The following is a 13118-nucleotide window of genomic DNA, read 5'->3' as shown; positions in this document are numbered from 1 at the left end:
ATTGCTAGGGCAGGCACTATTCACATGAATAGTGCCTGCCCTAGCAATATTTTGTTTGTTTTTCCACCCATTGCCATGGTAACCCAAGTGCAATTACAATTCACATGGGATTAATTTTATTTTTATGTATGAGATTAATAATAAAAAATTGCTAGGTGTATGTATAAAAAAAATTATTCTAAATTATTTGGTAATTTTTCAGATTTTTTTCGATTTTTTTTTTAAAAAATTTCTTCCTTGACGTCAGCGCCCTCAGGCAACAACTCAAGCTTTTCTTGCCTTCGGGCATGCTCAATCTTAATGAAGCCCACCATCTGCCTGGGTTGAATTTGTGAGATGGGGTGGGTTTCTTCAACCTGGGGGGGTCTTTTACCAAGGCTGGGTTTTGCGGTGGAAGTGCTCTAAGGGGCTAACGGAGTTTGAACCTGAGACCATTTGTTTACAAGTCAAGGCCCCAGGCTAGAGCATGTTGACATTCTCATTTCAATTTTCAATTTTCAATTGAGGGATACATATTTACATTTTTATTCAAAAGAAAAGCGTATGTCAAAGAATTTTAAAATTAATAGCCCTTGTTATTTAAGAAAATATGGGAAGCTCAAATATGACAAACGAAATTACAGTTTCACATATTTGAGATGAAAATTTTTGGAATTTGTTATAGTGAGTGGAAGGTTTCAACAGTACACACACACACATATATAGTCCACTAATTTATTTTGAGTGCTGCTATTTCTACCCCCTTATCCTATTTTCTCATCCACTTTATCTTCCCACCCATCATGTAAATTTGAAAAAAAAACAATCCTATATTTCCACCCATCTTTATTCCTAAAATACCCTTTCATTATTAATTCAACCAAAACCCAAACAAACCCAACAACCTCTTCTTATTCTTCTTCAATCACAATTCTAAATAAATCCCAAAACCCTTTAGTCCCAATTCCCTACAGCATGCCCTTGCTTTCATTGAAAGCATGTTAGCCTTCAACCCCCTGCCAATCCAAAACCCAATAACCCTTTTTAGCTATTTGACCTAAAACCATACCAAATAACAAACGAAAGAAAAATAAAGAATTAATTCATTCATAGGGGTTGCTGTCGAGAGGAGGGATGAGAGAAATAAGGAGAAAAAAGGAGGAAGGGGGTGGATGGGTGCGTGGGAAAGATAAGACAGATAGTAGGGTGAAGAGAGAGATAGAGAGATTTACAAATGGAGAGGTGGGTGAGGGAGATTTGGTGGCTGTTGGGTTTTTATTTTTTATTTTTTTAAATGATTAGTTTTTGTTTTTTGTTTTTGTTATTGAACATGTGTCTAAAAATTAGATAGTCCTTAAAAGTCATTTTACAAATAGATAAATTTGTCTATAAAATTTTGAAAATAAGGTGGGTGGCAAAATAGGACAGGTAAATGGAAATAACATTACTCTTTATTTTTTACTTTTCCCTTCCTTTATAGAAGTCAAACAATTTTCTCATAAAATACATAACTTACGACCATCCCAATTGCCAATTGTATAGTAACGAAAAAAAAAAAAAAGAGTCCCCAATTGCGGTAGCATGATACTAATGAACCCAAATCATGCAATTGTTTGTAAGTCTCTCATAGATCAGTCATACCAATACAATTTCGTATCATATCAATCGTGTTGGCATGCATGATTTAAAGAATTCAAATCTTGCCCCGTTTCATGAAATTTTCTCACATCTAGAACCTAATTTTTTTTCTTCTCATAGAATTTAGTTTTGGTTCTTCTAGAGAATATAATGGAAAGTTCAACAAAAAAAATGACATTCTTCAAGGACATTAATGAGGAACAGTTCCAATCTCTTGGACCACAGGAGTCCAAGATATTGTGATCACATATCGTTTGATATTAATCCAATGATTCAAAAAAATTTCTTAAAATGAATACAAGAGTGAGTGAACCATTGAATTTACATCTAACGGTGAGTGACCACAAATCTCTTGAACTCCTGTAGTCCAAAAGATCGGGACTGTAACGAGGAATTTGAATCAAAGAAAGACCAAACTAGTATAATCACCCAAACAACCAAGCTTTAGTTTAAGGGAAAATTCTACAGTAGGCCTGGTGGATGGATGCGCCCACTGTTATAGACCATTAGACGAACAGTTGGTGATGTGGAGTTATCCACACCGTTGAGTTAGTTACCGGTTAAATCAGAAAGACATTTGAAGTTGAGTTAGGGGTGGGTTTCTCTTTTCCCTCTCTCTTCGAGTTCGACTCCTTCCAAAGTCGCTCCTCTCCTCCTTCTGTGACGACGAGACAGCGCCACCAACACAACTCATCTCCTCTCAGGTATCTTTCTCTTTCTTTCTCCATAATTGTTTCTCTCATCTCTATATCTTATGGTCTCTCAATCTCTTTCCCAGGCTTCGTTTCAAAACCAAACCCATACCAAAAATCTCAGCCCCAATCTAAACCCCCATTTTGCTCGATCCCTGCCGTCTATCTCTCTCTCTCTCTCTCTCTCTCTCTCTCTCTCTCTCTCTCTCTCTCTTAATCGTTTCAGCATTCACTCTCCGTCTCTCACTCGATTCTATTTCTCTATAGCTCTGTTTTGCTCTCTCTCTCTCTCTCTCTCTCTCTCTCTCTCTCTCTCTTAGATACGAGCACCAAACTTGGGTGGGCACAAATCTGTGAGCGATGGGCATCCTTTGAAATAGAAAGTTTAGGGTTTCAATTTTGTTAAACTGAAACCATCTTAGCCAGAAAGTTTAGTGATGGGCATCCTTATGGGCATCACTCTCCCTATGCCAAAAGATAATTTTAATTATTCAAGGTTTGAGTTTTCTAATTTATACTGTAAGTTTTAGGTTTTAATTTTGCGCTATGGTCTGTGCAGGTTTTCAACTTTTTAATTTGTATTTGGACCATTAATTTGGAGACAAGGTGAGGATTTCATATTAGTAATGTCAGCTTCTCTCTTATCTCTTCTGTTTTTCAACTTGAATTTATAGAATTAGGGTTTGTTTGCTGTTAATTTGGTGCTTTTGTTCTAATTGAGCTGTAGGAGGTTTGTGAGGTAAATTGAAATGCTTGATAGAGGATTTTAGGGGGATGCATGATGTTGCAGATATCATTTTGCCTTGTGTTCTAAAATATCTCAGCTGCTTGGTCTTTTAACGTTCTCCTTGTGCATATGATTTTGTGCGTTTGAAACCCAGGCTCTGAATCAGTTTTGGGCTTACTTGTGATGATGAAATGAAATCTAGGTTGATAGGGGTCAGATTGTTTTTTTCCTTGGGCAGGATGGGGTGAATTAGTACCTCTGTTTTTCATTGTTGATGTTACGTCTTGTAATAAACTCTACCAATTATCTTATTTCAACAATGTTAAAAGTGGTTTGGTTACTGTTGATGTAATTTTTTGTAATAAATTCTGATGAAATAGGCAATACATTAATTATAATTGCTTTCTTTTGAGATGATTGGTTTTCTATGGTGTGGCCCTTTTTTGGGTCTGCAATATATAAATTTATGATAATCTGGTTTCATTTTTTTTTCTCTGTTTTGGTATGTTTTTAGTGTGAAATTACATCTTTTTCTCTTTTGAATATAAATTTGGTCTGTTTTTAGTAGCTCGAAACCAGTTAAAGTTCGAATTGTGGATTATGAGATTTCCATTTAATTTGAGGGATAAGTGATTCATGACCCTGAAATTATATAGTTTTAGGAGCTAAATGCAAGGATATATAATTTTTATTGCTCAAATTTTTCGACCTTTGCTGTTATTATGTTGGTATTGTAAAATACTAACAATTTGTCTCTCTCTCTCTCTAATTTTTTTTTTTTTTTGCATTCACCAGCAATGGCTGAAGAGGCAGGTATGTTTATGGTTCATCAAACTGTTGGCAGTGTACTATGTTGCAAATGCGGTATCCCCATGGCACCAAATGCTGCCAATATGTGTGTCAAGTGTTTGCGCTCTGAAGTTGATATTACGGAAGGTTTGCAGAAGCATGTGACCATTGTTCATTGTCCAGAGTGTGATTGCTACTTGCAGCCTCCAAGAACTTGGATCAAAGCCCAATTAGAATCAAAGGAGCTGCTAACCTTCTGTGTTAAGAGATTGAAGAATTTGAATAAAGTTAGGCTAGTTCATGCCGAATTTATTTGGACTGAACCTCACTCCAAGAGGATCAAGGTTAAGTTGAAAGTTCAGAAGGAGGTTCTTAATGGAGCAATACTTGAACAATCATATGTTGTAGAGTATGTTCAACAAGAGCATATGTGTGAGTCTTGTTCAAGGGTTCAGGCCAACCCTGACCAATGGGTTGCATCTGTGCAACTCCGCCAGCATGTTTCTCACCGACGCACGTTTTTCTATCTGGAGCAGCTGATCCTGAGGCATGGTGCTGCTGCTAGTGCCATAAAAATAAAGCAGATGGAACAAGGTATCGACTTCTTTTTTGCAAACCGAAGTCATGGTGTGAAATTTGTGGAATTTGTTGGTAAAGTTGTTCCAGTAAGGAGTCGCAGTGACAAACAGCTTGTTTCCCATGATTCTAAAAGTAATAATTATAATTATAAGCATACATTCTCAGTTGAGATAAGCCCCATTTGCCGTGAAGATTTGATTTGTCTGCCTCCCAAGGTCAGGTCCAGTTTGGGAAACCTCGGTCCTCTTGTGATCTGCACTAAAGTGACCAACAGTATTGCTTTGTTTGATCCTTTCACCCTGAGACATTGTTTCCTTGATACTGATCAGTATTGGAGGTATTCCTTTAAATCTCTACATACAAGCAGGGAGCTAGTGGAGTATATAGTGCTTGATATCGAGATTATTTCGCCTGAAGTTAATGTTGGTGGCTCAAGGTTTGCTTTAGCTGATGCACAAGTTGCTCGCGTCTCTGACTTTGGAAAGAATGATACTATTTTCAACATTAAAACACATCTTGGCCATCTTTTAAACCCCGGGGATTATGCTCTTGGTTACGACTTATATGGGGCTAACAGTAATGACGATGAACTAGAGAAGTACAAGGGTCTAGTCATTCCTGATGCAATTTTAATAAAGAAGAGCTATGAAGAAAAGCGACAGAAGAAGCATGCGAAGGCTCGTCCATGGAAGCTTAAATCCCTTGGCATGGAAGTTGATGATAAAGCTAAACTTGATCAAGAAAAGGTGGACTCTGAGTATGAGCAGTTCTTGAAGGATCTGGAGGAGAACCCTGAGATGAGGTTGAATATATCATTATACCATAATGAAGAGTACCAGCCGTCAGAGAGGGCATCCATGACTGATGGGGAAGATGCACCTTCTGTCCCACTTGAAGAGTTGCTCGCTGACCTTGAACTGCGTGATGACGAGGATGAGGATGATAGTAGCATGAGGGAGTAAATGAAGAAAAAAATAGAGGTGATAATTGGTGAAGTTTATCACAGAGTAGTTTTTATGAATCTGGTTTTCCTTTCTACTTAGATGTTTAAAATTATCTTTCATATGCTGTTTCCTGCTTACAACAGTGGCTGTTTTGCAACATAGAGTTGAGTGTAGGAGCCATTGCTTGTTGGTCTTTATTGTAGCTGTAACAGGGAGGTGAATGCACAAATTTGATTTTCTCGCGATCATATTTTATTGTAGCTGTAAATTATCGTTAACTGAGAAAGAAATTAGAAAAAAAACTTGTCATATCTCATGGGGTATGATGCTAATCATCTGGCTGATGCTACTGTTTCCACTGATTTTCATGCTAGTATATTTAATTCCAAGATGCCAGTTGATACAATCTACCCTAACTTATTAGTACTTAGGATCAGTTTCAAAGTCCCATCTAAACTACAAGCTGATGCAAATATGGCCCAACCTGTTGGTACACTTGAACAATTCCGTAGCCCTGTTGGGTCAACTTTATCAACTCATGAAGAATGAAGCTAGTTTTATGGAATTGTAGAGGCATTTTGCTTATAATCAGATGATTAATGTACTAAATAGGAGATTCAAATACTAAATACTTTTCATGCTACTGCAACAGTAAAAATATAATTACCAAAATTCAAAATGAGCTTAAATCTCATTGTTCAAGATTACCACCAACGTTTTAGCCTTGATCATAGTATTGATTCAAACCTATTAAATTCCTTTCTGAATCATATACAACCTTGTATTTCACAGGCTGATTTTCAAAATCTTATAGCCCCTTTTACTTCTCCTGAAATTGATCTATCAATATGACAAATTAGTGGTCTTAAAGCACCACGACCTGATGGTTTTCATGCCATTCTATTTATTAAAAAAAAAAAATTGGAATATTATTAAGGAAAATGTTTATGCTATCTTAAGGCCCTTCATTCGAATATGTCTTTGCAAGAAATTAATCATACTTATATAACACTTCTTCCTAAGGCGAAAAAACTACTCATTACCGACATGTTAGTCTTTGTTATCTTTCTTATAAAATCATCTCCAAAATCCTCGTTAATAGATTACGACCAATTCTGCATTCTTGTACCTCTCAGGTTGCTTTTGTACTAAAGTAGTTAATTTTTTATAATATTCTTATTGGACATGAAATTTTATCAAATTTTCCTCAGAACATTTTTAAGAAGCCTCGAATGGCAATTAAATTAGATATGAAAAAAGCTTATGATAGAATCAATTGGAATTATCTCTTTACTTGTCTATATAAATTTGGTTTTCCTCCACTCTGGTTTGCTAAATGGCAAACCTCATGGTATGATTGAAACTTTGTGTGATTAAACCTTTGTATGGTTTTAGGGAACTATGTTGTTTGTTTGGTGGCAATTCAAGGGGGAGTGTTATAAATATATGGAATGTGGATGACCACCATAACATCCACTACCTCCAGGTTTTAATGGTTTGAAACCTATTGTATTACTATTGTAATTAGTATCTTTAACCTACAATTTATGAGTTAATTTCCTATAGTTGTAAGCCTATGAATAGGTGATTATCAAGGATGAATGATACAAGTTTATAGAACAAATTCTATTGTCTTTCTCTTCCTCTTATTTCTCTATACAATTTCCCCTAGTTTTATAACACGTTATCAGCACGATACTCGTTTAAGAACAAAAAAAGTTTCTTATTCTTATTACACATGAATATAATGTCATGTTTTATTTATTTGTTTGTTTATTTAATTTTGAGCATGATCTTAATTAATTATAGCTTGTTATGATGAGTTTGTATTATACAAAAGATCAAGGCCTGAAGTTCCTCGATCCTCATCATATAACTAGATTAGGAGTTGGAGTCCTTTTGATTGAATCATAACCTAAAGTTCTTTGATTCCAAATAATTGAGGGCGTGAAGTTCTGCGAATTTAAAAAGCACATAAGGACATGAAACTCCTTCATTTTTTATTAATCAAAATCAATTCCATGAGGCCTACATATGTCAAGAACCCAAACCAGAAGTTTCAAATGCATATACATTGATTTGAATATAAAGTTCAAAGCACAACTATTAATTCAATTTAATTAAATCTACATATTCGAACCTAAAGCTTCGAATATATGTTGATATGAACCTGAAGTTCATAGCTTGTCATTGATCTTAATACTATATATGAACCTGAAGTTCTATATCCATGAGATGAATTATCAAAAACTCAAATTTTATGATTTCATGGAAAGTAGCCTACTTTGATGCACATTGAATTGGTTGGAAATCCGATTCTTAAACTTGTAGTTCTATCTACATATTGAATCCATATTAATATTGAATTATCTTGGAATTTCTTAGTCTTTAATTAATTTAGTTTACTCCTTGTTTATACCACTTTACTCATTTATTATTATTATTATTAGATTTTATTTATGTTGGGTTATTAGTTAATTTTGTTTTACAAATGGTAATATTTTGTTACCTCCCCAATATTGACAGTCAGAGGTGTCTGTTGGAGAAATTTCATACTTTCTTTTGTGGGTTGTATTACACAACCATTATGATGTCATGAACTAGAAGTTCATTGACCCGATAACTTTTATGTTGTGACATGACTGTCTTGGCAATCCATAGTCCATAATGATGCATAAGATTTTTATAAATTCGTAAGGACATCATTTAAAGACTCAAAATATTGCCTTGTCTAACAAATACCATTGCAAACCATGCTCACAAAGAAAAGCTATCATAGGACCATCTCAGTCAAAAATTGACTTTGACCCCTCTTTGTTTAAATAATTAGAGGGGATTGTGAGCCTATACAACATTTAATTATGGACCACTTCACCAGTTTTACTGGATGCGCCTAACAGATGGTCACATTTTTGTCTATCGTCAAGACGCTTACGAGCACAACTCCTACATTATCCAATCTAGTCAATTTGACTTGATAATTATCGTGAGTTTATTTTCCTAAATTTTGAGACAATTTTCCCACCATTAGGGGCCAAATGGCAATTCCTAAAGAACGTCGTGAAATAGTGTTGAATTAGTCTGCTTTTGTCTCATCAAGATAATGCATGTATAAGTTATACATATGCTAACAGGGCTTGATATTCTCATATCACAATCCATTAACATGACAATAAGTGACTATATATGTTGCATGACATAAATATAGGTTCTAAAGTCTTAACTGCCCAGAAGTGGAGATTATTTGAAAAATTCAAACCCTATCGAAAATAACGCTCTATAGGAGGTTATAATACACATATTCTAAATAATTCATATTAAAATAGATGTTTGTCCCATAAGAGACAATAGAAGCCTAAAAAGATATTGGTTCCCCAAAGCAATGAGATGCTAAAAACTTATGCATGCGCATGCACATGTGAATTGTGGGATCACGAATTGATGATACATTTGGTTTATTAGTAGCTACTACAATCATCAAGAGCTATGATTATATTAAATCATATTTCATGAATGTTGATAAGTTAAGTGATAGACCAAAATATAGAAATAGGCAATTCTATTTATCACTAAATATGAAGTGTTGGATATTGAACCTGTAACTCAAACACCAAATTACAAATGTTAAGTATAAACGTTACGAATTGGTGTTTGTGAAGTGAAATAAGGTCACTAATATCACATAAGGGTCCCTGGTAGAGACATGATTTTAGTCTCCCATCCCATCGTAGATGTATCCACATTTCTATAAGTTTTTTATACCATATGTTAAATGCATATTATCACGACCTGATTTGAAAATAAAGAATATTCTAGAATTTGGGTGCGTGAATTGAAAGAAATAAATAAAAAGACTGAAAAATTGGTTAAAATACATTACCATTATATATATATTATAATAATCTTATAAGTGTACAAGATATAAATAAAAGTTTATCACTTTAAACTAATCCAACTTCTTTGATTTCAGCTTTGTCTTGCTCACTAATTGATATGAAAAACAACATAGGTGAGGGATGAGCAAAACACTGCTCAGTGAGTAGATTATTTAATATGACAGTCAAGCAATGTCATTTTACACACTCTAGAAAAATATAATAAAAAGATACACAATCCAAATCATATCACATCATTACTTCATATCTTTCACAAATTGTACCTAGTACGTGACCTCTATCGGCCTCACTGCCCTATGTCCCCGTCTGGTACATTTATTCTTCGGATACCCCGTCATTGAAGTTCTCATGTTCCATGAATAATGCATACTTCACAAACACTCCAAATAATATATATTATGTGAAATATTGCACAAATTAGACATGCTTGACTTGAAAATAGAAGGATTGGAATGAATGATTGAAATAAGGAAGCATGATACTTATAGGAGAGGCTATGGATGCACCCAAATAATATTTATATATACATATTTTAAACCACCAAAGGATAAGATAGAAAAGTAAGGGAATAATGTGACTCATCCCCCTTTGGCCAATGATATCACAACACCACCACCAAAAGATAAGGTAGAAAGGTAAGGAATAATGTGAGTCATCCACCTTTGGCCAATGATATCACAACATCACTTGTTACTAGCATGTAAGGTGGCATGGCAATGATGATTTGATTAAAACCAATTCTAAGAATGGTGTCATCTTTCAACTAAAGGGATAATCTCATACTAAGCTTAAGATTTAATAACATATAAGTCTTCACAATAAATATTTAAATAAGAAAAATTCATATTAATCTATATATATAAAGCAAAAGGCAGAGAATGGTAAAACAATCAAAATACCAAAAAATGTCACTAGTTAATTCAAATTTTAAGAATTGAAATTATTAATTAAATGAGGATAATATGGTAAATTTATATTTTTCATATTAAAAAATTAAAATTAAAAGAAAAATAAGATAATGGATCCTATTTTTATGGAACACAACTACCCATTATCTTTTTTAATTCTAAAATAAATTTAAAATTTTCTGAAAGAAGCCTCTTGCAAGCGCGAAAGCACGTGCGAAGAGACTAGTAAATAATTAATATGTAGTATGAATAATTATTTTATATATATATATTTTATAGGTTCTCACACATATTTATTAAGACTGTATGGTAAAAGAAAATCTTCAAAACTCATGAAATATTTTAGATATATCACATGAAGCGACCCCTTGAAGGATACCACAATATTCTTAATTAAGAGTTAACACTAAGAGTCTAAGTATTTTGAATTCAAATTTGATATTGGTGTAACATATTCTAACTATTAGATTAGTTGATGATGTTCCTAAAGAGTTCAATTATTTGAAAAGTGAAAAACAGGTCGAATAATGTAATAAACGATAATGTATGAAGGCAATGTTGCTTGTATTGCTCAAATCAAAGAAGGGTTCATCAAGGGTGACATAGTTTCCAAAAAAGTCAAGAGATTGGAGTCAAACAAATTCGTTCATAAGATAATCTGGCGAACCTCTTTTTACCAAACCCTTTTTGAAGTTTAGATTCCATAAGTTATTCAAAATCTGGGGGAGATATCAATTAGGGGGAGCATCCTAGTTCTACTACACACAAGACATATGCGCATTGTACTCTTTTCCCTTCGCCTAGGTTTTTGTCCCACCGGGTTTTTCCTAGCAAGGTTTTAATAAGGCAGTATAAGCACTTCCAACACCATATCAATGATCCAGAAGAACGTTGCACTCTTTTTCCGTTCGCTTAGGCTTTGTCCCACTGGGTTTTCCAAGCAAGGTTTTTAATGAGGCAACTATGTCGTTTATTTGGTGGTCATCTAAGGGGGAATGTTATAAATATGTGGAATATGGATGACCACCAAAATATCAACTACTTCCAGGTTTCAATGGTTTGTAACCTATTGTACTACTATTGTAATTAGTACCTTTAACTTCAATTTATAGGTTAATTTTCTATGATTGTAAGTCTATAAATAGGTGATTATCAAGGATGAATGATACAGGTTTGTCTTTCTCTTCCTCTTATTTCTCTCTATAATTCCCCTTAGTTTTATAACAAAATCTTTATTCTGCAGATGATTGTTTACTCTTTTCTTATGCTACTTAAAAGGCGGCTAATACAATTAAATAACTGCTTTATATTTTCCAACAAACTTCAAGACAAAACGTTAGCTATCATAAATCATGATTTACTTCTCTTACCATACTAATAGACAACTCAAGGAAAATTTTTCCACAATTTTATCTATTAGTTCAAATTGGGGCTAAAGGAATTTTTAGTAAGTGGGTCCGACATTGGCGAGATATCGAATGGGCAGCAGGATTCGTCACAGATTTGAAGAGGGAATCCAGGGCGGGTCCTGTCATACAACACATGATAGTAGACTTGTAAATGGGGGCGGTGGTGTTCGGTGGACGTCAGATGACCGACGGTGGTGGTTGGCGATAGTGTAAGGTGGCCCCTTCTTAAACAAAAAAAAAGAGTAAAAACGTAAACTTAACCCCATAGTAAACATGCCTACAAGACATGGTAGTAGACTTGTACATCGGGGTCCGGTTGACGAGGGATGATCGGCAGTGGTGGTTGGCGGTAGTGTAAGGTGGCCCCTTCTTTAAATTTATTATTTTAAAAAAAGAAAAAAAAAAGAGCAAAACCGTAAACTTAACCCCATATTAAACATACCTATAACATATGGTAGTAGACTTGTAAATGGGTCAAAGGTGGATCAAATATAGAATGATCCAATTCGATTTAAATATAAAAAAAAAATTCAATGTAATTTGATTCAATAATCCGAAGGATCATTCACGACTATATCCATATTCGGTTTGTTAGATTATTGGAAATCAGATCCAATAACATGACTCGATTTCTTTTATGTCATATAAATAAATAAATAAGTTGAAAAGTATCCTTATTTATTGACAAAAAAAGTTCACAATATTTTTACATGTGCATATATATTTAGTAAATAAAAATATAATAAAATATAGGGATTTTACCATATAAGGACAAATAGGAGGGCACAAAGAAAAAATGGTCCAATGCCTCCAAATAAGTACAAGCCAGTCTAGTTATTATGACCTTGTAATTCTTCAACAGTGACCTTGATCATGTCGTTCTCCGACAATGACATGATTAGTATTTTGATTTTCAGAAGGGTGCTTTTTTTTTTTTTTGTTAAAATGATTGGTCTCTAATAGAGTTTTTTATTCACTTTTGTGGTCTTGACATAAAAAGAAGAAATGGAAGGAAAAGCATAAAATAAAATGAAGCAACTAAACATGGACACCCTACCCAACAGTGACATCCAGTAGATTACTGTTCAAGAGTGACATCCATGAATGTTACGTTTAAAATGGACCGAAATAACTTCTTTTTTTCTTCCGCTTCAATCGGAAGAAGAAAACTTAATTATTTATACTAATTAGACTATTTAAGGCTTGAAGTGGACTTTTTAATCATTTTCTCTGAAAATATATATAATATCAAATTGGAATGATTTTTCGATCAAATTAAGACAAATTAGGATTTGTTTCGTTAAGTTAAAGGGTTATGAACACAAGTGTTATCGTATTAGGTCACCAAATGCATCTCTTATTAATTACATCGGATTTTGATCCCAATTCGATGAAAATGGCTCATGTATGATATGCTAATGGGAAAGTCTATATGAACCCCATTATTTGCTCTTTACACCCTATAATTTTTTACACCCCATTGAATTTTAATAAAATTTCAAATTACTCATTATACTAAAATTTTTTCCTAAATTACCCTATTCCCTAACTCACTGT

General features: G+C 33.9%; 1 protein-coding gene across 1 annotated transcript; it reads left to right on the top strand.

Annotated features, from left to right (window-relative positions):
* LOC18781157 (60S ribosomal export protein NMD3) lies at positions 2196 to 5692 on the top strand. Its single transcript, XM_007213867.2, has 3 exons — positions 2196 to 2321; positions 2869 to 2915; positions 3832 to 5692. The coding sequence occupies exon 3, from the start codon at positions 3834 to 3836 to the stop codon at positions 5364 to 5366; it is 1533 nt and encodes a 510-aa protein (XP_007213929.1). The 5' UTR covers positions 2196 to 2321; positions 2869 to 2915; positions 3832 to 3833; the 3' UTR covers positions 5367 to 5692.

This window comes from Prunus persica, chromosome G4, assembly GCF_000346465.2.
Source record: "Prunus persica cultivar Lovell chromosome G4, Prunus_persica_NCBIv2, whole genome shotgun sequence".
Lineage (NCBI taxonomy): Eukaryota > Viridiplantae > Streptophyta > Magnoliopsida > Rosales > Rosaceae > Prunus > Prunus persica.
This window is presented reverse-complemented; position numbering and strand designations above follow the sequence as displayed.